General features: G+C 41.5%; 2 protein-coding genes across 19 annotated transcripts in view; one reads left to right on the forward strand and one right to left on the reverse strand.

Annotated features, from left to right (window-relative positions):
• The window catches only part of LOC122716162 (protein abrupt-like), a 62,580-nt gene extending 38,388 nt beyond the window's left edge, over positions 1–24,192 (reverse strand). For 2 of the 9 annotated variants that reach the window (XR_006346972.1, XM_043938992.1), the window contains exons 1-3: positions 22,729–23,746; positions 5,050–5,479; positions 3,903–4,733 (exon numbers count right to left, since the gene is read on the reverse strand). Coding sequence is in view for 8 of the 9 variants with exons in the window: in XM_043938992.1 (XP_043794927.1) it covers positions 3,903–4,109 (207 nt within the window). In the remaining variant the exon portion in view is untranslated. The other 7 variants (XM_043938989.1, XM_043938990.1, XM_043938986.1 and 4 more) reach the window with 7 other exon arrangements.
• A 2,105-nt stretch (positions 24,193–26,297) lies between these two features.
• The window catches only part of LOC122716163 (voltage-dependent L-type calcium channel subunit beta-2), a 74,594-nt gene continuing 73,125 nt past the window's right edge, over positions 26,298–27,766 (forward strand). For all 10 annotated transcript variants that reach the window (XR_006346973.1, XR_006346974.1, XM_043938994.1 and 7 more), the window contains exon 1: positions 26,298–26,575. The gene's annotated coding sequence lies outside the window, so the exon portion shown is untranslated. The remainder of the gene's footprint in view (positions 26,576–27,766) is intronic.

Here is a 27,766-nt window from a genome sequence, read left to right on the forward strand (position 1 = left end):
CACCTCTATCTTGCGATTAATATAGCCTTACGATTCCAGCGACTTCTTCGTCGACAATTCTGATCAAATCCGAATAACTCTACCTCGATGATTCGAATATTCATACCGCATCTCGTAAAGCCAAGAACCAAGAAACTCTCGATAAAACACGAATTCACCTCGATTTTCGATCGTTTTCCCTCCACGCAGATTCGAGTTTTTCTTCTTCTTCTTCTCCAACGCATTCCAGAACAGTCCGTTCAACGAGAACGCATTCAGATTCCTCGAATCAACGAATCACATCACAATGTAGCGATCTATTTGTGAATCGCGATCTGTGGTTCTGTGTGATTTTCTTTCTTCTTTATCTTTTACTTTTCCATTATACACGCGGAATTATCACGGAGGATGGAATCCGTGAAATTTATATCGAAGATATCGAGTAGATCGTAGAGAAATCATAGAACAATTTACCCCGAGGTTCGATACGATCGTAGGCATTAACTCGGCCATAAACTATGAGAACTAGTCAAGCCTGTTTTCCACCGTATATCCTTCTCTCCTTCCTCCCCTGGATCGGTCAAGATCCATGCTAAGAAGGCACTCCTTTCCAAGACTGTCACGCATCGAGATAACTGCATTAATGCTCCACGGCGACCGCGATCACCACCGCTCCGTGGAGAAGAATTAATCTTCCAGCAGCGTTATTACCGTAACTTCCGATGCATCTTGTACTTATTCCGCGGGGAGGAGAATGACACGCCGTTACACGCGTGTTTTAATAACATTGCTGCAACTTGGCTGGACACTTGCCTTGGCTTCTCTTCATTCCAAGCGAAATTATCTTGCCTCGAGCCGCGTTCATCGTAAGTTCGTTGCGCGAAGTTACGATCAATTTAATGAGAGAGAGAGAGCTGAGAAACTGGATCGAAACTCGGTGGAGGAGACGAAGATGTCGTCAAAAAAAAGAAAGTATTCTAATCTAATAAATAAACATCGCGTATATGATAACTATGTTGGAATGGATACGCGGAAGAAGCCAACAACTAGTGTTATTAAATATTCCGTAAATGAAGATTCAAAAGAACTTTTAACAATTGAAGCGTTCGAAAAAGTTTGAAGATGATTAAAATATTAGAGATAATATCGCGTTATTAGAATTTTCCTTCAAAATATATCGAATTTTCGCATCGATCGATCGCGCATCCCCGGAAATTTTATCTCTCGAGCCACGGGCCATTGTCTGTGCTGCATTTTATCGATCCAGGTTGAAATTTATGATCGATACACGGGATCGCGTACACGGAGAGGAGATCGTATTTTGGCAAATATGATTGCGGACGTAGTCGATAACTCAGTGATTCGTCATCGAGTGCCGGCCGATAGTCAAATGAACGGTCTGCCGTAAATCGTCGCACCGGTGTGCGCACTAACGCATAAATCAAAACGAAACACGGCTGTCAGGTGGTTCGGGCAGACTCGTTATCTCGTTGCGCGCGATATCGAGAATATCGGACGCGAAAATATTCGGACCGGCCGACTCTCCTCCTCTTCGATCCTCTTCCCTCGCTGTTAATCCTGGCCAATTGTACCGCAAGGCTTCAATTCAACCTTCCACGACGCCCATTTCCCTCTCTCTCTCTCTCAACAATTTTTACATAGCGAACCAGGAGTAATAATAATCGCCAACCCGACGTGCCTACGAATATTAAACAAACGTTCCAACGCCACTGGGACGCCAGTGAAAGTATAATAACGTTGGATGTTAATGAGCAGAGACTCCACCTTCGTGGCCGCGCAACGCATGATTTTTATTACATCGTCCGCGTGACTTATATTTAAGCGGCGATATTACACTGCTTCTCGCTCCTCTCGTATGACGTAGTGTCGCAAACACGAGGACGAATCGTTATTAACTCGATGCTCAAGAGCAAGTAGTACCGTGACTGACACTTAAAATCAATTAGCGGTACACGTCAATTAGAAAGTCGAGTTGGCCTAGCCGATGTCGATCTCTTGCCGAGCCGGGCAATGTAATATGTGGAACGATCCTTATTCTTTTTTTCCCCCATTTTGCGAATTTTTAAATAAACTATCGAACTAACGTTACATTTTTTTTTTTTTTGAAACTGTATTTAATTCGTATATTTAAGTATCGACGAAACGAAAGCATAAATAGGTAGGTAGGTTCTCTCTACAATCTGTTTGATTTATATCTCGAGGGAAAAAATTCTATCGAGCTTAATAATCCATAGATACTCGACATTACTCGACCAGGGATTCTTTGGATATCTACGCGTATCTAGTTTTTCCATAAATTTCTCCTCTCGGATAGTGCGGGTAAAATTAAAATACATGAAATAATTCGCCGATTGAATTTCCGTTCTCTGAATTTCAATTCCGTTCTCCAAATGGTGTCTCGATTATCGATCGTTTTATCCAAGGTCGAAACGATTTAGAAGTCTCTTTCTATCGATCGAGAAAGAAAAGAATTGGGGGAAAACGAGGGGTTCTCGAAGGGGGATGGACGATGTCGTGACGACACGTTCGAGTGATCGATAATCGTTTGGCCAACGATTCGAATTCCCTGACGACGCTCGAAGGGGTCCACTTATTATGTAAATCCAGCCGGAAGTCGTTTCTTCCCTTCACGGTGGCCGTAATTACTTTCTTCCGTTCTCGAAATCACCAACGGGATGAATCGTCCGAATTTTATTGACTCTCGTGTGCATTATGCGCACGAGAACGTTGGCACGGTGTAAATTGGCCTTTTCATACCCGATTTCTCGAATAATTTTCAAGAAAATTTAAAAGGTAATAGAAGGTTTTGATACAAACGCGTATTAAAACACGTTCGTTTCACTTGCATTAAATGGATATTAAATTCTACAGGTTTGTTCTTTCTTTCTTTCTTTCTTTCTTTTTTTTTTTTATTACTGCAAAGACCGCAATGGAAATGATAGCAATTATCCTGGCTTGATTAAGGAAAATAACATGGTACGATTCTAATTCATGCAACAATGTTGTACACGCGATTTATGTGACTGACGTTACAGGAAATTGTAGCGGTCGAAGGAATCGGTGTCCTATCTCTACCCTCTATCCGTCTTGGTCGGTTGAGAAAAAGAAATACAAAAAAAAAATTACTTTTTCTTTGCCACGATAATTCGCGCCCACGCAGGGCGGGGAATAGAACACATTGTTTTCCTCGATCGAAATTGTTATTCCGAAATATCCATTCTTCGTGAGTTTCCAACGATGGAAGAACATCAAATATTATTCGTGCAAATTAAAATACAATTGTTATACGATTGCTTCTCCATGCACCGGCGGACCGAGAACGAATTTTTCCCGCGAAAGCGATTTCACTTCGCGCGGCAATTTGGCAAAACAGAATATCGAAACGTAACACGTTCGCCGAATTCCACCGAGAACGTCATCCCTTTTTTTCGCAATACAATTAACCTGTTCGAATCGATTTCACTATTTTCTACCAATCGAAGAGAAAACAGAGATAGCCGATGCATCGTTGAAAAAAATACATAAATTGCGCTAAGAAAAGGAAAATCATATATTCGAGGTTATAATTTAACGCGATATTTTAATTGAGAGTGGACGCGAAATTTTGTATACGATTTAATAATAAATTGAAGAAAAAAAACGATACTGTCTCTTAATTAATTGATTGATTCCTATGTTTCTCAATCTTTTTTCGATATCAATATAAGCTCTTCGACGTGACTAACGTTGCTTTTACTAATTTTCACGAAATCAATAAATAAATAAATAAATAAATAAAATTGTGCAAAGAGAGACACCTCGTATAAAGTGCAAATGCCTGAAATCCAAAATCCAAAAAGAAAAAAAAAGAAGAAGAAGAAAGAGAAAGAAGGGAAAGAAACGAAAGGAGAAAAAGTACTGACCTTGAGGAGGCGGCGGAAGTAAGGACTACACGCAGAGAGAACGACCTTGTGCGCGGTGAAGCTGCTACTGTCGCATGCCAGGGTCACGTCCACGAAATCCTCCTCGTCCCTGAGATGACGAAATGAGCTGAGGATGCTCGAGTGGAAGTCGTTCCACCTGAGTGAGTACTGTTGCTCGCCGCTCGACGAGGACGAAGAGGCCGCCATGGCGTCCGTCCCCTCGGGACCCACGGCCGAGGGCACCAGAGGTGCTATCGTGCTCACTCTGGCACCCCACGAGGACACCTTCACTTCACCCTCTCGTCGCGTTTCACCACGCACCCCTCTATTCTTTTATCGGCACCCTTCCAACGCAACAGCCACACGGACAGTCGGTTGCCTGTCCTTGCGCGATTACGTTCTACGATTTACGATGCTCTCTCTCTCTCTCTCTCTCTCTCTCTCTCTCTCTCTCTTCTCTCTCCTCTTCAAGGTTAAACGAGATCACTGTTTCCTTTGCTACTGCGTGCTTTCGGTCAGTTAACTTTGACCCTCTTCCTCCCCGAATCAAATTCTTTGGTAGTCTCGTTTCTTTTTCCTTTTTCCGTGTCCTCTTATATAGTGATTTTCGTGATTTTTTTTTTTTTTTTTTTTTTTTTTTTTACTTGGTCCGCTCGAGATCCCTTCTATTTTATTCACCTCTCCGTTCGAAGAAGTAATCGACAGTATTCTCGACTGTCAGGTATAAGGAAATACGATGAATCTCATAACGATAACATCATGATAGCGACGAGAGGACGTTATCCGTCGCCGTTGCTGGAGAGTGACGAGACAATGAGCCCACGATCGCTTCTGAAAATAACGTTGCGTTTATTGGGAGCCTTTGATCCACGCGACGACGAGATATATATCTTTCAACATCGAAACGTTTATTTTAAATATCATTTTAACAATCCGATGAATCTCCATTTCTTCGATCTTTAAACATTACTTTAAAAACGATCAACTTTAAAAAGAGGACGGACACCCGTTCAAGACTAGTTTTATCATCTCCTTTACCCGTTAACATTAAAATTTGTGCTTCCTTCAACTTTCTCGAGAAAAAGAATAAATAAATAAATAAATAAATAAATAAAAAAAGAATATTAAAAATACCTTATCTAGTTACCTGATAAGTTCGACGATCTCCGACGCTTCCTTCTTCTTCCTCTCCCTTCTCCAACGAACTCCGCCTCTCCGCCTCCTCCGAAGCGAGCCACGACTATCACTTTCTTCCGTTTAACGAAGTCCTTGCACCCTCTGCCCAGCCACGGCTTGATCGACGCGTCATTCCGACATCCGTTGCCGTGAGACAAGACGGCGAATCTGTCGATACACCTTCCTCCTTCCTTCCTGGACAACGTTCAACCTTCCTTGGATACCGTCTACCGTGTCACCTGATATTCGTCCAACGCCCGTGTCCTTGCTTATCATGCCCTTGTTATCTCCACTTCCTCCTTCTCCTCCTCCTCCTCCTCCTCCTCCACCTCCTCCTCGATCGTCCCTTTTGCTTCGATCGCCCTCGCTTCGCCTATTTACCCGCCTCGATCTCTCCTCTTCTGCAAAATAGGAAAAAAAAAACAAACGGATCGAACAAGCGGCACCTTTCGAGTTAACTCGCGTGACTCGAGTTTAAGATCAAGTGACAAAGCGGGATAAGTGAGGATAAATTAATCGAGCAACAATTTCACTCGTTCATTTATTCCTCGCGCAATCGAGGAAACGCAGTGGCTCGACGCGAACTCGGATCGAATCGTGGATATCATTCAGTCAGTTCGGAGAGGGGGGGGGAATCGGTAATCCAGATCGCCTCGGAGGATTTTCCTTTCGATTTCATCGAGGAGGAAATCGAGAAACGATGGATTGATAAGGAATTTATATAACAAACGTATTCAAACGCGTGTGCGTTTGATCGTAATTCTTCTCGTAATTTTATTCGTGGATAATGATCACTTATTTACTTCCCCGTAATGGATTACCATTCTCCATTCTTGGATTATCGATCTTTTGCGTTTCGTATCGGTTTCTCTCCGTCCGTTTTATCAGTTTCTCGGCTCGGTTCGGCTCGATCCAAGAGATAAGTGGATGCTCCTGCATCCGTTCGATCAGAATGAATGGACGAGAGAGAGAGAGAGAGAGAGAGAAGAAAAAAAATTCGAGAGCATGGTATCCGGTTCCTTTCGACGCGTCAACGTGCCGCATACGTTTTACACGAGGCGTGTCGATTCTTTTGTGAGTTGCATCACGAACACAGTCCTCTCCCCGAGGCGATACCATCGCGATTTTCCAACCATCGAATAATTTATCCTTCGTGCAACAAACGATCGATCCGAACACGGATTTCTCTTCGAATCTTCGGTTCGTCCGTCAAAATCGTAGATAAGCACGTAACCCTTAGATCCTTATCCGAGAATAAATTTGGTGGGGCGAAAAAGGTGGGGATAAAAAGGGGGAAGGGAGACGAGAGGAAGAGGAAAGGAAAAAAAAGAAACGAGAAACTAGGAGGAATAATAGTGACGAGAGGCGAGAGAAAATCGTGGATCCCACGAATATCGCGAAACGATAACGCGGTTATCGGTGTTGTTTACGGGATTTACTTTGTAACAGGGTCGACAAAATTGACATTAGAAAAGCAAGATACGTAAAAGATTGGCCGACTCGATTGAAGCGGTGAGCGAACGAGTTATAATTGAAAATTGGACGTAAAAATATGAGAGTCGTAATTAAATTTCGTGTCGCAGACTTTCTTTTTTTTCTTTTTTTCCTTTTTTCTCTCTCTCTCTCTTCCTTCTGTTACTAAGATAAAACCTTCGTGAGTCATTGGTAATTAAAAGAGAACGCTTTAATACGTCGAAGTTGAAAAGGGTTCAATGAGTCTGAGCTCTATTTTCATCATACCAAGTGTACGAAGTAAAATTAGAAAAATTGTGATGGACGAGGATGAAAAAAATGATCGTGTCGAATACTCGAAAATGGAACGAAATACTCTCTGGAAAATCGATACAAAACTCATCTATTTATCATCTATTTATACGTTCAATCTTCCGCTTCTAATTACAAAAAGTGGGATCAGATTTCACGCGAAATAACATAAAGGAATTCGATTACCCATCATCGATAAATAACACTTTGTAAACAGGCCAATGCTTGGCGTCTATTTGGCACCGATCCCTTTTAAATTACAGCACCGAGCCACCGCCACGCTGATCAAAAAACGCGACGGGGGGAGGTGGTGGATCGTTTCAAGAAATCGAGCAAAACGTCGAGGGAATTCCGTTGAATCGAAATACTTTCCAAACGATCGGGGGACGCATGGAACACGGGCTCGCGAGGAATCGTGCGCGGGATATTCGCGTTCCCCATTTTTGTCCATTCAACAGTGGCTGAGGATTAGAATTCCGTTGCTCGGGGCCGAGAGAAAAGAGCGGGGCCGAGACGCGAGCGAGAAAAAGAGGAAAATCGATGCAATATCGGGCTGCGACGCGACAGGAATCAAAAATGTACGCCTCCGAGCACTCGCGGCATTATGAAACTGACATAATGACCAGCCGAGAGGATTTCACAACCGCATACCTAGAAAGCGTTACGAGGCGTGGAGCGCGCGTTATCTCAGTTTCGATATTGAAATTAAATACGCATTTTCCCGCGAGTCCTATGCGATCGCCACCCAGAGGCGGAATTCCAACTATTCACACGGCCAGGCCAGCTGATCGACCTATATATATATATATATAAGGTGTATATCGTGATTTAAAATGAGGTGAGATTCTTCGAATTGTGATGAAATAATGACACGAAATAATGGTCGATACGATTCTTTTTTTTTATGGTTTTTGAAATGTGTATCGTAATTCTGAGTTCGTTTTTTCATTCGTAATATCGATTTTTGTTTATTTATTCGTAACGTGGAAAAGAAAAGAACGTGTTTTGCTAAATTAACAAAGAAGCTTCTAAGCTTCTGTTTTCACTATATCCGAAATATATACACATATATATACAAAAACTAATCACGCAATAACGTGTGTCGAGTACAATCTCGTGTTGATACATCGAACTTTGTATCACACGCTATAGCATTCGACAGAATATAGCGCATAGTATTACGCTCTATTAATACCCGCACGACTATCACACTTGCCGGGATATTTTTAAAAGTGGTGCCTAACAATGTTCCGCACGATATCGCGATAAAATAAAACTCGTTCGAATCGAACAACAATTTGACGAAAAGAATCGTCAAGAGAGAAATATCGAAAAGTATTAATCGGAGAAAAAAAAAAAAAAAGAGAAAAGAGAGAAAAAAGAAGAAAAACGGAGATTGTATTATTATTAATAACGATAACCATCACCATCCCATCTTTGCCTTTCAAAAGCAGAAACTCGACAATCCCTCGGTCCACGTTTACACGTACGAGCCTCGAGCTCGAAAATGTTCGATTCTCAAACACTCGACTCGACTCGATTCTCGATCAGGTGTTTCGCGGCAAGAGCGAAGAAGACCGCGTGCGTGCGAAATCGTGTCGCGTTTCCACGTGTGTGCACGTTCCCCGGCATATTCCATTATATCGTATGAATGAATCGCGCGTCCCTGAATATATTTCGATCGATCGTGTTCGTGTCTGGTATTCGCGCTTAAGCCCGCCTCCCCCTCCCGCCTCTCCTATCATCGCGCTCGATTCCGCAAACCAACACAAAAGCCGAATATATATATATATATATATACGCACACACATATATATATATATATCTCGATGAAAATTGAACCGCGCGTTTTCGGCGTGGCAAATATTGAATGAGATAATTAAGGGCTCCTCTCCCCTCCCCCCTCCTCAGATGTTTCGATCTTCGAACCCACGCGTTAATTACTTCGTCTTCGATCCGTTTCGAAGAACGAGACACACGTTTCGTAATTTAGAACACTCGTGCACAAAAGAAGACTTATTTTCCCGAGGTAGGAACGAGAATGATCTGCATACGTCTGACGGCGAGCGAGTGATTTATGGAGGCACTGCCTATGGGATCGACGGACAGAAACGGAGAGAAAGAGAGAGAGAGAGAGAGAGAGAGAGAATGTCGAAGACCGACATCATTAGCGATCGTTATTTTGCGCCCGTGGCTCGAATACTTCGATCTGTTCGCGATACACTGTTGTACCTGGGCACAGTTCGTTGCTCGTTTTAATTAGAAGAGAACGAATCATATTCACGGTACGTCCGGTTTCATAAATATGCGCGTAATTTTTTAAAAGGTTCGAGATTCGTAGTGGAGATTCTCGAAGGATAGAGACGGGCGAAGATTATTTTGAAATTCTGTCTTAGAAATTGTTTCAATTTCTCCTCTCCATTGTTTTTAACGTTTCGTTTTAGATGGTTATTTTTTGGATCGGGAGGGAAACGATTAGATTTTTTTTTTTTAATAACGGATAGAAATCGAAGAATTAAAAGTGATAAATGAAAAAAACGAAAAAAAAAATGTTCGCGTAACTCTCGAGAGATTGTTTTATCGATCATTCCATGCATCGCGACGACAATGTTCGTTTCTCCTTCCCCTCTCCCCTTTTTTTATTCCACTTTGCTTTATTTTATTTTATTTTTTTTCTTTTTTATCTGCTATTTACGATCCAAAGTGTGCACAATGTACGCGATACACGCGCGCGATAAATCAAAAAAAAGATACGAGCGTTTAAATACATTCATTCCGGGGAGAAAAAAAATTTCGCCGAACCGAATCAAGGACGTCGGGGCGTGCAACTTCCTCGAAAACCCGTGATCCGCGTTTTATATTCAACGGGGCGATCGTAAAGCTCATTGCAGTGCGGCGCAACACGTTTATAATCGCGAGTCAACAACGCCTATCGCATTACTCCCCGCGTTGGCCACGCACCGTGCCAATACTTTTCAATTCAACTTTATCGAGTTTCTCGATTCTTCACGGGCAAACGATTCACCTGAATGCGCTTCAGTGAATCTTTTTCGTTCGTAAACGACACTACTACTTCCCCCCCCCCCTCCCCCGTCCGCCATTTTCTTCCTCTTGGTAGAGAGATGTTCGATTAATTAACGATACGCGAGGTGGATGCAATTAAAATCCCGACGAGTTTGTGTCATCGGTGGAAATAATCGGAGTTTTTTTAAATTGAAAAAAACGCCCCAGACACGTTTTGCATTGTTCACGGCGTATGCAAATGCGATGTGAAATTGTAAACCGTTCAACACCTTCGGGATCATTTGCATGTCCATTCGATTTAATTCGACGCGGTGTAATTGCGAGTCAATAAACCTTATCGCCTCGCCGCTGGTGGAATAAATATTTTTATTTTTCACGCCGAGCATTATCTTCCTTCCATACGCGCGACAAGCAACAATTTATTTGCGAATCTTTCGAAGACCGACATCTCTAATACCGCGTTGTTTAACGAGAGACTCGAGAGTCTTGCTACTCGAAAGTCAGTCGCAGTCAATAATAGGTATATCGGAACGTACAAAAATAACTTCGATTAAAAAATATTTGCGCCGACGACTTTTCAATTTCATCGTTCGTTTTTTTCTCTTCCAAAGGGAATTCAAGGTTTAACCGTTTCGATGATGTAAATCTTTTAAACGAATAAATAATAAATATAGGCTGCTTAAAAAGCAAACAAAATCGACCGACTTCGACCGGTTCGAAAAGATCTCCAATTCCTAATATAAATCTTTTTTCGAAGTCAAAAAAGAAAAAGAAAAATCCCCAAAAGTTCCTCCAAATACAATAGATACACAAATAGATACGCAGTAAATAATTCCTGTCACGGTCAGATATCCACTTCCGCAAATACGCGACTCCCTTTTTCCGATTCTCGAGCCATAAAATTGAGCCGAAAACAGTCCGCCACAGTGAACGATACTTGTGTGTTTTCCAAGGCTTGGCGTGCAACGACACGAGACGCGTGTACGCAAATTGAATTCGAAAAGTGTTGAACGGCCGATCATTTGCATACAGGTTGAATTTCGCGCGGCGCAGTAGGCGGCCCGCTCTCTGTTCCAATCCACGTAATTACGCGGCGCGAAGACGGGGGTCACCGAGTGTAATAATTGAATGACGATTGCCCGGATAGCATAATAATCAGCCCACCACCGGCGGCTAAATGACTTTCACCGACCGCGTCGCCCGCTACGTCGACTCGTCTCAAACGTGCGCGCGTTCCAACTCTCGTGTTCACGTATATCGAAAATACCCGTTTGAACGATGACACTTTCCTCTTTCTTCCTACGAACAGCTTTCTACCGCGTAGAACGCGAACATACTTTACGCGACACCACGTTGCAAAAGTGCTTTCGCTTTGCGAACGATTTGCGAAACGCGACAAATTTATTGCGCGCCTTCGATCGACTGCGAAATTACCTTCTCGCTGTATACTTGCTAATTAATTTGAATTCGCGAGGGAATCGCGAAGGTGAGGAAGAAAATTAACGACCGTGATTCTTCTTCTTCTTTCCTCTACGTTTGAACGAATTCGAGGGAATCGAAGAAATTTAACGATCGAGCTTCGTCTTCTCTTTCTTTGTTCTTGCGTTATATCGTGTGTTTGCAAGATTTTTCTTTCTTTCTTTCTTTCTTTCTTTGAATCGATATATTGAATTTTAATGGAAGTAGAATCTTTGCATTTTAAATGCGGCCTCTCTCTCTGAATCACATTTTTGCATTTCCACTCGTAACTCAAACGAATATATAAATATTCCTTCGAAATAATTTCACGAATATTCTTGAAATTATAGTTGTATCGGTTCACGGTTGATATAAACTATTATCGAGATGATAATACACGATAAGAAGAATAAATCAGAAGAATCGTTAATAATCTACGTTTTTCCAATTTCCTATTGATCCATCAACACTTTTCCAGACTCGAGCCGCAAACGAGAGATCGCGTGATCGCGCTTATCAACAGGCTTCCATCCATCGACTCACGGATTCACGCGTGATACTGTATCTATACCCGTATATGCTCGTGTTTACAGGTATTTCCTCGATAGTTCTCAGGTTGACGACCCTTTGATAACCAACCGTGCTCTCCCCACGATCTCTTACCGTCCAATTAGAAGACATTTAGCAATCGATGCGTTAATGAGGTCCCCGTGCCTAAAGCCTCGTGCTCGTCTTCGTCATCCAAATTCACCGTGTATCGTTCCGTCTCCCTCCATATCTCTATCGAGTGAACGTTTGACGATTACTTAAGTTCTTGGAACGAACGAAATTTATCCATCGACGCCACCAGGTGAAACGAAATAACGATATAATCATCCAGTAAATTTTTTTCCTTTTTCTTTTTCCTTTTTTTTTCAATAATATAATATACATAAAATTGAATATCGAATTTTATACAGATGATTGTTTCTTAATTAACCTTCCTAAGGTTTGAGATATCGAAAAGAAGAACGAAATTCATCCATCAAATATTGCAATTGGTTTTATGTGATATAGCTATGAGTTTCGAGCTAGTTTTCTTAGTTTCTTCTTGATAATACATCGAGAAAAAAAAGAAGAAGAAGAAGAAGAAGAAGAAGAAGAACAAAATTCATCCTGGTTGATCCCAGATGAAACGAAACCTTCGAGATAAAATAATTTCTTTTTTCTTTTTCGAGATAAACTTGAATATCGAAATAGTGGGGCCGGTTTTGCGCGAATCAATATCACGGGGAAGAAAAATGGCGGATAGAAAGGGGGATCGAAATAGGGAAAAAGCTGGTGATGCAGCACAATGCTCCGCGCGCGTACGTAAATAACGCGAGTGCTGTTATCTCGTTAGCTCTCTGCAATATGGAACGCGTTATCTTGCAGTCGGTTGCAGAATATTGCGTTTTTATCGCGAAACCGCGGGATCTGCGTGCCGTGGCGAGGGGACGAGCGGGAATAGATACGGGAGATCGGTATTAAGATCGATTACTCGCCGTGTCGAGCGCATTTTTCATTCGATCCGAGTGTTAACCACCCATGATACGTGACGCATCGATTAGAAATTTATTCATTTATTTTTTCTTTCCTGTTCTTAATCGTTACAGAAAAAAAATGTGAACAATCGAATAGAATCATTTTGTACAGTTAATGATAATACGATCGTGATAAATATTATTAATTACAAATTATTATATAAACAAAATTTTAGAGGAAATTTCCTGATTCTCTTTTTTTCTTTCATATATATATATATCCTTCTTTTATATATATGTTTACCGGATAATTGATAATTATATTCTTTTTGTCAAGACGGATAACACGGAAAGATCTTTTCCCAAATAATTGAAATGACGAATGATAATTTGTTATAATTAACTGACGAATGCATTTGTTCCTCGGAACAATAATTCAAGAGTGATAATGCTTTATCTAAATAATAATCGTTAATATCGTACGCGTTTATTGTTTTCGAAGGGAAATACCAGAAAATTTATAATAATTAACGAATGAATTGATTTTTGATTGACAATCGTACGAACGTGTACGTCGCCTCGAAAATGAAACGCCTTGTATTTACAAAAGATCCGGTATCGCGTATATAATTAGTTGAAATAAAATTCAATAACCTTATAAAAGCTCCGTTAAAAAAACGTTCGACAAAAAAATCTTATCTGTCGAATTTTTAGTCAATTCGCTGAAGAAAATTCGATCGCAATCGGAATATATTTCATTTCGAGAACGTAGCATCAGGGAGTGCAATTTTATCGAAACAATAAACTCAACTTCTTTGAGCAAACGTTGCCGATATCTACGAAATCCGTCGCGACGAAAATAATTACATTTCCTTCAGACATATATAACCGATACGTGTAATCGAGGGACTCTTATCAAACGATTAACGTTGTCCGTAGATAAAGACAAAGTTGAGATCGATTAATGGCCGGTATTACGACCGGCAAGGCTTGATTATTCACGCGAGCTGCGTATCGATCACGAAATTCTATGTGTTTACCTTCAAGGATCGCCGATTACTTTCGACGAATTTCTTTTTTTATTCGTCGTTGGTAATTTATCGTACTTACTATACGATTTTCAAGGCGAAGTGACTGGCCAATTTCGTATGGTTGGGCAATTCCTTCGTAATCGCTTCGTTCTCCTAACATTCAAATAATCCAAACAACACTTCTCTATTTCGCTATAATCTTTCCATTAATTTAATCCTCGAATAATCACAACTTCTATCCATATATTAAGATACAATTTTAATATATAAAAGAGAGAGAATTAATTCTAAATTAAAATTTAATTCTAAAAAAAAAATCTACCTTGTTCGAAATAGAAGTAGTAATTTTTCAAGGCAGAAGGACGTATAAAGGTCAACGAGACAATCTTCTACACTTAATTAATTTGCAATTTATCTGCAATCTACCAATCTACCAAAAAATAAGCAATTTCGATCTTCCATGTAAAAAGCGGAAGGAAAACATACATAAGATTCTTCCCAATATATCCTCGTAATGAAAAGAAAAAAGAAAAAAACGTTCTCTATCGATCCAACGATAATTCATCGCTTCGCAACGTGTACATAATCCGTAATACGTAATAGTTCACGATTATTATCCGCACGAACCGATTTTTCCGCGGCGTGGAAAAACGGCCGGGCTAACGACCGGCCAACCAGATAACCAACGGCTCGCGGTATTTTATGCGCGAGCAGGAAATGCACGCGTGCGCGATCGATCGATGGATCGATCGATTCTTTGGATGGAAAGGAGCGTGCCAAGGGATGAGTGCGACACGGATAGATCTCGAGGCGAGAGAGCTAGAAGAGATTGGCTACACGTATCAGGAATGCCGCGAATTCGAGGTGTGGCTCTCGATTCAGCCCCCTCCCGCCTCCTCGGGGATACCTCTTCCTCCTCCGCCCTCTACCTACTCGAGACTATTATGATCGACCGCATTCGGATTCCAGATCCAGAGGACATCGAATGGCTCTGGCGAAGATATCTTCATCGTCGATCGCGACAGATCCCATCTCTAGGAGAGACCGTTATGCGCTCGTTGTTGGACGGAGATTTCAAGGACGGATAGGGAAAAAGGAAAAAAGAGAGAGCAAGAAAAGCTGCGAGCGATTTGTGCTGTTCGAGGAGATGGTAAAAAGCGATCGGAAGCTTGTCAATGTTTCTCGCTGTGGTCATTTCTTTCTTTCTTTCTTTCTTTCTTTTTTTTTTTTTGGTTTTTGGAGAATGGGAAGTTTCGAGAATAGAATTAAAGTGAAATTAAAGAATTCACGATTCAAGATGAAAAAAAGGAGGAAATATTCTGATAATTTTTGTTCGACGAGAAAAACGAATAATTACAATACGTCCAAAGTTTTATTTAAAAAAAAAAAAAAAAAAAAATAGAAAGAAGACATTTCACATGCATAAACGTAATGCACCCTTATCTCGTGTAAAATTAAATCGATTTCGCTGTGTCGACCATTTAAAAAAAAAAAGTGAATCGTGTATGCATCACGATAAGAAAACAGATAGTTGGCGGCGTATTATCTGTAATGTATTAGATGAGAAAATTCCCCGATAACGAAATGCTCTTTTTCAAACTACAAACGTAGAAAAGCCGTTTCAACTGGCACGAATAACTCCATCAGCGATAGATACACGTCCAAACAGAACCAATCTCTTAGCAAATAATCTACATATAACCATCGAAAAAAAAAAAAAAAAAAAAAAAAAAGATCTCGCGAACATATTCTCAAGAACACTATTGCGCGTATTGCTACGTATATCTACTGGTACGTATGTGGAGAAAAAAATCAGCACGCATCGCGAGATGTTTCCGCTTCGAAAATTATTCAAAGAACACCGTGCACGAGGAACGTTTGCAGTCGGGAGGCATCGTTCCTAAATATTGAAATGTATTCGCGGGAATGGGGAATGCGTGATTTTCTTCGCGGCCCTCCCCTCCTCGAGGGACCTGACACGTCACGCGGCTTAAATATTAAAAAGGAATATCCGGCCACGCGGCAGAGGACGAGGAAACGTACGATGAATGAAACACGTCGTCGAACGTCCTTGATTCCGTTTCGGTTCAAGAGTCAAGTGTCTGCCGTTCCCTGGACACGCCGCGCAGGAATCGATACGGTGAAAGTTTTTTCGTCGGTTCGACGAAAGTGAAAACGATGGATTTTCACGACGGTGGGTGTGCCGTGGCGAGCCGTACTCCTCTTGCGGGTGTGTACACGTGTACGTTAGATCCGAGGGAGGAAAGAGGGGGAGGATAGAAGAAGGGGGGAGAGCCATAACGTTGGCTCGTATTACTCGACCTTTTCAACGAGAGTCCTCGAAACGGACGGAACGCAGACCACGTTGGAAGTTGGAAAACGAGAAAATATCCAGAGGACCATCGGCTATAGGAGAAGGGGGGATGACGATGGAGGAAGAAGCTGTACCACCAAGCTGTGGCGGTCGAGTTACCGAGAGTGGAAACGCACAGAGAACGTGAAGTTTTTCGGTAAAGCTGTAATGAAAGTGTGCAGTTCGAGCGTTCCATTTGTGCGCCCGAAAATAAACATTCTCTTGGACCCCCCCTACATCCTGACCCTTCTTAGGAGAACCGAGAAGAATTCTCTTTTTCCCTTGTTCGTTTAGGATCTCTATAGAATATCCGTGGAAATTTGCACGGATGTCTTTGTCGAAGATTTATCGAGTTTCTTCGCTTCTAGAAAGTTTATACGTTATTTTATTTTATTTTATTTTATTTTATTTTTTTGTTTGGAAATATTCGTGGAATATCTGCGCGATTTTCTTGAATCGAATCGTTACTTTTATTTATTATCGTACAATATATTGCAGAATCTTATCTTCGGTCAATCATCAATATCGAGAATATTTACGATAAATGAAAGCTTTCAGGATTAACGAAACGAATTACTTGTATCTATAGCCTTGATGATTGTAAATTATTTCAGGTTCTGAGTAATCTTTGATAACCACCTTGAGAAAGAATTTATCTGATATACATTCCTACTCGTAAGTCTTGGAATATCTTCTATTTTTTAATAAAACTTTAATATAAATCATGTTTTTTATTCAAACAGCTAATACACTTTATCTCGAAACATTTAAATAAGGGTGTATGTATTATAAATCAAAAATTTATTCCAAAACAGATATCAACCTTCTATTCCAACACGCGCACATTTGAAAACAAGAATCCCACCATAAATCTCATCTCTGAAAAAAATACCTCCAGTAATTTTACCTATTCTAAAGTGATCTAAACCAGTGTTTCTCATCCTTTCGTACGAATATAATAATCTCCTCCACGTGATATTATACACGATGATAAAATACTGAAATAAACAACGAGCCAAGAATTAATAGAATTATTACGATTCTACTAATCTAAAAATAATCGATCCTTCGAGAATGTGGATTTAAAAAGAATCGAAAAAGGGATGAAAAGTTCGAAAAATTCTCGCTACAAAGATGACTGAAAAGAGAGAAAGAGAAAGAGAGAGAGAGAGAGAAAAAAGAATACTATTCGCAGAAAATCCCAAGAAATCCAAGCCAAGTATCATTGTGCACGATTACATCCTGTACATTTTTCACGTAGCAGACGAGGATTAAGATGGGCGCGGAGCGTGGCAAGTACAGTACCAGCTCGTCTACCTGGGTTCCGGGCCGAAGCAAATCTTTGGGACCATTAATAATATCGCCGGCGCAATTATCGGGCCAGCTGCTACGTTCCCTCGAGGCCCCCATTCTCGGCCTCTCAGCAGGTACGTATGTACACGACTAGGAGCGAGATTTTCGTGTGAGTGTGTACGTGTTTTTCCAAACCGTAGAGCCAGGTACGTAGCCACGGTTCCCTAGAACCCTTAATTTCTGTTATCTCATTGCGGTTCGCCGCTTGGCCCGCTCTCTAAAACAATTCCAGGGCCCACTGGCTGACCCCGAAAAACGTACTTTACGAGCAAACTATGTATTAACTACGTTCAGAGTTGTAGGAGAGACGGGTTTATTGGAATTACGAAGATCGCTTTCGAAACCGGTCGATTTTACGAGTACCCCGAAAAATGTACTCTCGGAGCGGGGCACAGGCTAGAATAATGGAGGAGGATGGAAAAAAAAAGAAAAAGAGGAAAAAAAATTTGTAACAATGGATTATAGAGAAACCATAGAGAAGAAACGTTGACGTGAAACGTTGGACGAAACGTTCGTCCGCTTATAAAATTTTATACCCGGCCATTATTGGCTTCCATTTTCCAGTAATTATCTTTTTATTGCGTTATTCGATCATCGCGCGATCACCTCCTCTATTTATTAGTCCCTGTGCTCTGCCTGAAATGCTCCTTTTTCTATCTTCTTCTTCTTTTTTTTTTTTTTTTTCTTAATATGGTCGATCGATCGGATATATCGGTTCGAAAATGTACTTCCTTCTGTCGGTTAAATATCCAAGGAGAGATTTAAGAAGGAAGAAACTTTTCTTTTGCATCTATTTTTTCCTCGTACGATACTAGAACGATTACGATATACTATACGAGAGAAGTTACGTTTTCGATGAAGCAACAATGAAACATTACTAACATTAATAAAAGAAATATATGGATTTTATTTTAACAATGAAATGAACGAACTATGCTAATATTTATTGAAGCCAAAAACTGATCGGCTGGATTTATTAAAAAATCCTTTACCTTCAAAAATTAAACGATTAACACTCGATAGAGCAATTCTCTTCTTGCCAATTAGAGCACTAAAAACGCGTAGAAATATCCCACAATCGGCTTTTTTCACAAAAAAAAAAAAAAAAAAAAAAAAAAAAAAAAANAAAAGATCGAAACTTTGTCAAAATGTTGCATCTCGTGAACGCATCAATGAGAACGCGACTTAAGAATTGTTTTTAAAGCGCAGAACGACAAGGAAGAACGACAAACCGCGACAAATGGCGACAAACGGTGACAAACGACGAAGTTTGCGCTCCAGCACCGACAATTGACCGTCTCCCAGTGACGAATGTATGTACATCATTTTGCGGCCGCAATCTCGTGCCCGTCAATTCATTAATTAATCGGTGGACAGGCCGCGCGTCGCTCGCTGCGTGCACGTTGCCAATTACCGGCACATTGTCGCGCATAAATCATTAGCAAACGTGACGCTTCCATAATTCGGTTAATTTGCACTGTTTTTGCTCCGCTTTGCCACCGTGTACCGCTTATATTTCAATTTTCTATCGTGAACCAATTCTAATCTCTATTATCGATACAGGATAAAATTATTTCAAATCCGCCGTGATTTCCAATTGAATTCGAAATAGGAATTGGAAATTTTTAAAAAATTTTAGAAGAAAAAGTATAGTAAGTCTTTTGACAAATTGTCAAAATTTTTCCAATCTTCTGTCGCGGATCTATTCGTATTCTCGTTTATCGACACAGAGTATCGTAAATCATATTTAAAATAAAATTCAATTTTCTATCGCGGATCTATTATTATCGATAGAGTTTATTAAATTTAAAATTTGCCATGATTCAGAATTCTGAACGAATCATGGTAAATTCTAAGAGGTTGCTATAAAAGTGTACGCTATATATTCTAATAAATATTTAAGAAAGTGTGTATTTAAATATGGGAATTGCGCTTAAAAGACCGTACACGTCGATCCCTATCTAACACGAATCGTGGGAACGATAAAAATCAGCGATTAATGTCGCGATAGATTAAAACTGTTATCAACATTGAACAATTGAAAAATTTGCAACACGATTTCTACATTGTATATTTCGTGAGCATTTAATTCTTACGTCGCATGATTCTTTTTATTTCGTCACAGTATTACGCGATAACAGAATTACAGAATTAGAAGATCGATAATCGATCCAGATAAACTGAGCATTTTAAAAATAACAATCATTCCTCTCCTTCTTTTTATTCCATTTTCGAATGGTACGCACGATTGATGGAATTGAGAATCGTACGAAGGGGGAATAGTACCGGCAATGGTAAAGTACTTAATAAATCGTCCCGAAAAGATACGACCTTCGTGTGCGTGGAACGTTCCCAAATGCGAGGCTCGTGACTATCGCGGCTTATCGAGATGCGTGTGAGTCAGTCATTAATAAAAGGGTCGCAATGCTCACGGTGAAAAGCGGAGAGAGCGAGGGCTCGTATCGATCAAATAACCATCGGCCGCCATGTGGAAAGACATTGGCTCGGGGGATTTCCGTTTCTAGTGTGAGCCATGGCGTTAATCAACCTTGCAAATTCATCGTCAGAAAAAAAAAAAGTGAAAAGAGAGAAGGAGAGAAAGAATGGAGGACGAAATAAACGTTTATAAAATAAAATTTTCCGATCATTCTTCTTCTCCTTCCTCTTCTTCTTCTTTTTTTTTTTATTTTAAAATTGAAAATAAATTTACACGGTTACATTTATGAGGATGATTAACGAATCCTCACAAGATTATAATTAAAATTTACCTTCGAAATATCGATTTCTATTTATACGTCGAGAGAGTTGGTTCGAGGAAAGATTTTAATAGAGGAAAAAAATTCGACCTATGAGCACGGCGTAAGTTGTGTACTAGTTGCCGAGATAATACGTATGCGTACATTTGTTACGTGTCCAACATCCCGTGCGTCCAGGAAGTTTCGTATCGAATTTATCAAAAACACGACGGGAAGCCTGTTATAAGATGATAGGCCAAGGAGAAAGTGAGCCAGTGTACGGTAAACGCTGACAAAAATTCTAATAAGAACAATTACTGTGAAATCATAGTTGCCTTGGCGATACAAAAATTCGAGCATTACATTCACAGTTAGTTAAGAACTTTAAATGAAAATACTTAGAGGAAACTTTAATCAGAAACTTTAATTACAAACCGTACCTCTAAATACCGTTAATATTATAAAATAAGTTCAACTCGATAAAATGTAATATTCAGAGAGAATAATGAGCGTAAAAAATGAAAAAAAAAAAAAAAATAATAAAAAAAAAAAAATCGAGAGATGCAATCGAATATCACGCCACGTTATAATAAAATTCTACGCTTTACAAGTGGAATGTTTCGATTCCAAGAGAGGTTACTTAAAATCAAAAAAAAAAAAATCCTACGTCGACGGATTCCTAGCAACCAAATGCGTAATAATAACAAAATCTTGAGACGCGTGACACAGTCCACGCGGTGGAGGACGTCGCTTCAAGAAATTTTTCCACACGAACGTTCTGACCTGGCTGCTTTTGATACATTGTTGCTCGAATTGAAAAGGAGCGGTGTTGTACGTTTAGACCGTGCGTTTTAGGACTGGAACAGTGTGCACGTCACGTGCGTACACGCGGCGATGAGTTAGTGTACGTGGTGCACAGCCCGATTTATTGATCACACGCGTCGCACGCAATATACGATGCGTGTGCGTGTCGCAACGAACGGCCTACGAACTTGAAACAAATTCCTAGTCTGGAATCCTACTTGTGACATGTGCATAGAAACCGGCCTGCATTAATATAAAACCGAAGGGACACGAAATTCGACGACCGATCGCGATAGAAAATCGATGGGGATAGAAAATCGAGGAATCATTCGATAAATATGTTAACTATGTTAATGTAATGGCTAATGAATCATTTTAGGAAATCTATGACTCGAAACTTGGAATTTGGAAAATATTGTTAAAATACGAAGAATCGTTTCACTCTTCATGATATTATTTCGATTTACTTTATTTTGCTCCAATTCTCACTCAAATTTTTAAACTTTAAAAAGTTTAATAAATAATTCAGCAAATCGAAGTATCCAATAATGAAATTTTATATGACGAAATATATGTACAGAGCTTAAGATCTACATATAAAATAATCAAAGAAATCTCTTTGAATTTTATCAAGAAATAATCAAGAATACAACAATCGATCCGCAAGAAAACAGACTGTATCAAATTGAGATTAATTAAGAATCACACGATCGTGAAAACTCGTTCACAATCTTTTCATAGACGATTTAAATTCAAACAATTAAATTCATCGATTAATCATTCGAGCGAGTGAAAAAAAAAAAAGGAACGTACTTTTAAGAGCTGGAATAATAAAGTCTAATCAGAACGAGTGGAAAGGGATTTGGAGAAACGGTTGGCGACGTAACGCGGCTAAGAAACGGTAGGCAAGGCGGCAAACAAATTAACGGACGAGTCATTCGAGCGAGACGATTACGATACGATCGTTCCGCTGGAGACACAGATGAAAAAAGGCTAGAGAATTAAATTCATCGCTATGGATCAGAGCAAAAACGTGCGTTACTTACAGATCGTACGTATATAAACGGACGATGATAAAATGATACACGGCTACTGTGTGGACTCGAAACCGCGAGAAACACGAGCCTCGTGACACAAACTGGTGCAATTGCAATTCACGCAACTCTGCAACACGATTATACTGTGACCACGGATCCAATATCGCGGAAGAATTCTTCGATGTAATTTTAAACACGAATCTCGAAGGTGTATCGCGCGGAGAGAAGAAGGAAAAAAAAAAAAGGGCGACAGTACAAGCAAGGATTTTCGCGCGTCCTACTCACGAAGTCGAGTCCACGTAATTTCTATAAAGGCATGACTACGCAGCGAGAGCAGTGACGGCGTAGTTAACGACGTGGGCCGTGGTCGATCGTGCAATTAACTTTAACGAACGGCGGCCTTGCGATTAAACTTAATTAGTATCGCGGTAATAACTCGTTAATAATCAGAGCGGTGTAGCGCGTCGCGGCCATAACACGCTCATATTCTTCGTGCACGTGTGTGCACGTGCGCTCGAGACGCGATTTTAGAGCATGCATGTGTTCCATTTTCGTTTCTCTCTTTTCTTTATCTGTTTTATATATTTACGTGACTATACGTGGACCAAGGGAAGAAAGACACGACGAGAGATGTTTAAGGATGGACGTTTGAATCGGCGGAAAAGGCTCCCTCCTCCTTCCTCCTTTTTTTTAACGACGACGCTCACGACGTGAAGGCGTGTACATAGCGAACCAGCACAATCATCACCAACAATCAACGAATTGCTAACGTAAGAAAATCATCACGTATGAAATTTATCAATTCACTGGCCGTGTCCGTTGGCGGCACATTTTCCTTCCGAGCTTTTGGCCAGGGATATCGTGTACTTCGTGCGTATTTGTGTCTTCAACGATGGAACACAAAAATCGTACAACACCACCAATAGGATCCAAGTTTTCGATCGGTTCTCTTCGTGTTCCCGTTTCTCGTTTCACTTACAGACAAAGGATTATCGTTGGTTGCCAGCAAAACACATCGAGACAGCCACCATTGAGGAACTCGGGACTGAATATAAACAGACAGAGAGAAGAAAACGTTCGGAGTGTAGAACCGGCACTGACTGAATGATCGACTGACTGACTGAATGGCCGACTGGTTGACTGGCAGCGAGACGCGCGCTCTTCTCTGTTGCGAGTCTACACCGGCGAGCCACTGCGTTCCTTCTTCTTCCTTTCCGTGTGTGTTTAACAGGCTTTCCCTCACACTCGTTAGTCCTTCGTATCCCCCGGATAGACAAACGTAGCCTTCGACAAGCCTTTCCGGCTTTTCCACACGACGATACGAAATATGTATAAACTAAAGATTCCCGAGAGAATAGCGTCTCTGTCAGCCGCGTATCTATCGGACAAATAAACAAGAGGGACGCGCGAGCGACGAGATTACGATCCGCCGTGGAAAAGAACGGGTAAACCGAGAAAAGAGAACAAAAAAATATAGAAAAATAGAGCGCGCGAGACGTGCTCCGTTCTATCCCGGACTGTACTTAGTCAAACGTAGCTGACGAACAAACGTAAAAACGTGCACTACCGTCTCTCTCTCCCGGCTGCGACGAGCGAGGCGGTTAGAAACATCGAGCACGAACCTGATTGCGGGGCGGCGCACCGAATTATGGGCCGCTATGCGCTTTCGGCGGCCTCTCGCTCCCTCTCCACCATCTAACTCTCTCCTGCTCTCGCTATCGGCTTCCCTCTCGCGCTACCCGGTATTCCATCCCCACCATCGGCTGTTGACTTGCCCCCACCACATCTCCCCGAACCTCTCTGCTCGTGCTAGACGACTCACTCCCACCAGAAACGCGAACACGCTTCTAGAGTCCGCTCTATACATACACGTTCCCCTACCAGCGTTGTATTGTTGGCGCGAGCGGTAGCATTGCCCCTTTGCGCCTGACTACGAACCTCTCTCGCGCGAGAGCAACGTTGCCACCTTACGGCGTAGCCGCGGGGATGATGAACGTGGTCGGCTGAAAAGAGTGTAGCATCGTCGCCGCGCGGTGACTCGCGCCGATACGCGGCCGACAACTGGCTCGCTCGGTACACGCGTTGTCACGGATGATGGAGGAACGCCACTTCCGACCGGAAGTCACCACGCTCCTGCTCTTGTCACCAGACAGACGATCCTTTGTCGCGGTTGATCGATGATTGGATAATGCGCTAGAACAGGTAGCGGGAAAGGGTTATTTTTTTGAGAGAGAAAGGAGGAGGAACGCGAAAGGGGAAAGTTCGAGGGATGCTTCTATATTTGGAGGGAAAACGTCTTTTTTTTTGCGTGGTATAGGGTGTCTAGGTAGAAAGGATATGTTAGAAGGAACCTTGTTGGTTTCTTTAGAGATTTAGCAGTGGAATTTTCGTGGGCTTCGTTTCGCGGACTGTATTTCGCTTTAGTAGTCTTTCGTTATAGAGATATCAATGAAGACGTTCGTTTAAACTCTCATTAATTAATTATTCCACTACCCCAATGATGGGAATGATGATTCCTTTAATTCCACTGTGATGTCAATCGTTGTGTATAAAAGTTTAAAGAATCATAAACGAGCACTTCGTCTTTAAACGACCAATTTAAACAATTACCGTAGAGAAAGACGATGTTCTGATTCCAGCCACCAGCATGCAGCACTGCATAGGTATTCACGCTGTTACCATTCAATTCATAGTACTTTATTTTACGATCAATAACGTTCTATTAGAACGTGGCTATTTGTTTGAAATAGAATTCTATCTTCATCGAAAGTTGAAATTGGGATAAACTCGAGTGTTATCACTGCAGGTCGGTAAGAGAAACGAAATCACGGGATGAAATCATGAGGGGAGTGACTGTTTCTCTCGTAGAAAACTGCAGATCTGCGTTTCTTCTCTTTTGCAAGTGTACTTTCTTTCATGACACTTCTTCTACCCTCCGGCAGATGTCGGGACTATCGATCGAAGGGGGTGGTTTTATCCCTTTTCGACGCGATAAACTTCGAATACCGAAGATACGATCGAGTGAAACTTGGTATCTCGTTGTCATCGATTATTTACGAACATAGATTCTATGTATGAATCTGTTTAACTAATTACAACAATCGATAATTGTATTAATTTTCACTCAACTCAAATCGTTGCATTAAGCGTAAGTTAATAACACATAATTAAACGAAAACGGTACTCTTAATGACTATTTCAGGACAAACTTAGCTTAACAACGCATAGTCATTTGGAAATAGACTACAAGAGTGCAACGAGAGTCAATTGCAATAACGATGTTTGTAATGCAATTTATTTTAATCGTGAGTTCTTACGTTCTTACTCGACAACGCTACTTCTAAATTGAAACTTAAAACACGCCACAAAAGCGACGTTTAACGAAAGTTCATCGTTAATTCATCGTACGATACGAAAGTCTCTTCCAGCGATATGATTATCCATTCGATGAAGCATCATTGAAATCATCGTCCTCTTGTTTCTCTGCACACCACATTTGTAATTCAAATGATGAATAGAAACAATAAGAGAAATATCGATGAATTTGAATGGAACTGCAGAAGATATCGAATATATTCTTCTTCCATAACCAATCATCTATCTCCTCTCACGAATTTACTTATTTATTTATATAAATAGACGAAATCTTCAACAATTCCTAAAAAATTAAAATTCATCAATCTCGATATCCATATTATACCGCAGGAATATCCATATACAAGGCTATCAGGCGTTACTGTTACAATGAATGCGATTCAAAGCAAGGTCATCCCTTGACACTTACACCCTGCGATCCCAGAAGACCGCCAGCTCATCTCATCGAACCGCTCTCCTCCCAACTTCCACCAAATCATTTCCAACTTTCACCCACCAATCCGATCGAGTCAATCTCTATCGCCGATACAAGGTGAGATTAAGAAAAAGAAAAGGATCGGAAACGCAACCACGTGTCGAGCAACCCTCACGCCAGTGGAGAAAGGCGCGTGTTGACGCGCCGCAGCGTAGCTCGCGTGCGCTGGCGCATGCGATCGATACTTTAGACAGCCGGGGTTTTCACGTCCCCGCGCGACGTCACGATACAAGAGCCGAGCAAGACCGACTAAGGACGAGGCCGACCGAGACCGGCCGAGGTAGCGCGAGCCGCGGTAGCAGCAGCCGTCGACGCGAGCACGGCCCCAACCGTCACCGTCGTTTCGACGTCGTGGACACTTTCTTGCCGCCGGATCGTCCACGCGGAAATCCGTCGTTCGGGTCGCGAATAAACCTCGTTCCAATTTCCCCTGTAACAACCATCGAACGCGTTATTCGGGTTAATCGCTCGCGGTGGGACGTGAGCCGCGCGCGAAAGTGTGATCCGCCAGTGGTGTGCTCGTCTTTTGACTTTGGAAAAGCTCTCTATACCGAGAGACATACTGGGTCGGACGTACAAGGATCGAGTAAGTTTCACGATACGACGTGGCTTCGTGGTTACTTACTTCACAATTTCCATACGGTGTCCCGTCCATACGCTCGTGCGTTTCGAATTACGGCTCGTAACACAGGATGGATTGATCCTTTCCCCGTATTCTCTCGTTTGAGGAATCGAATTATCTGGAAAAATAAGGCGGCGATACCGTTACGATACCCAGTCGACGCGTCACCGCGTCCGACTCTCGGTCTGACTCGTGACCGTCACATTCTACTGTCGCGTAACGCGCTCCTTTACGCAATAGCCTGTGAAAAGATCGTAAGGGGTGGTGATCGAAAGGGGGGAAAATTACAGAGAGAGGGTTCGTTAGAGCATCTTTCTCCTCGAGAAATAGAGGGGACGGTTTAATGGTCGTGTCTGAGCAGAGACAAACCGCAACCCCTTTGGGTCGCAGCGCAGCTGAGCTCGACCGGGCGCGACCCACAACCCTACATTCGCGGTCTGCGGCGTGACCTAACCTCAACTCACCCCACCTTGGGCCGAGCTTCGTTGCCACCCTCTCTCCTTCGAAAGGCTGGAACGTCGGAGAGGACGGTTTACGCACCGGTTTATCGTTTGATTTCATGCCAGTTCGCGCCTCGCAACGCTCCTTCCGCGTCTCTCTCTCTTCGAGTATTGCTAGTCGAGCTAATATACCCGTGGTCGGGAGACACGTCACGTTTTGCGCTAACCACTCGAGGTAGCGATGCGGAGAGCAGCCATAACTTTCGAATGATCGGGTCTGACCTTGGCAGAGAGAAGTTCCACGTTTATCACTATCAATGGTCTTCGTCTTCCAACGGTGACACTTTAATTAATGATCATCGATTTAACGAGTCGAGGTTGGCATAGCTAATAATGTTGCAACGATCGTTGAGGTAACAGTTTGATAAAATTTGTGGCTGTTTTGTGAATGAAATTTTTGTGATATTAGAAAGAAAATTATTTTCCCGGAAAATTTACTCGAAAAATTTAATCGAGTTACACTTTTGAAAGTGTTCAATATGTATATTTATATATTATTTAAATCGTTTTGAATTACAGTTTGCGTCGATATGTTACGGTTACGAAAACATCAATTTGTCGATCCAAGCAAGAAACGTAAACTACGAAAGACATTGACGAAGACGTTGGATAGAGAATACACGAGGAAACAATGGGGGAACACGTGTCATTGTGT

The sequence above is a fragment of the Apis laboriosa genome, unplaced genomic scaffold (genome assembly GCF_014066325.1).
Source record: "Apis laboriosa isolate Shangri-la unplaced genomic scaffold, ASM1406632v1 scaffold42_cov153, whole genome shotgun sequence".
Classification (NCBI taxonomy): Eukaryota; Metazoa; Arthropoda; class Insecta; order Hymenoptera; family Apidae; genus Apis; species Apis laboriosa.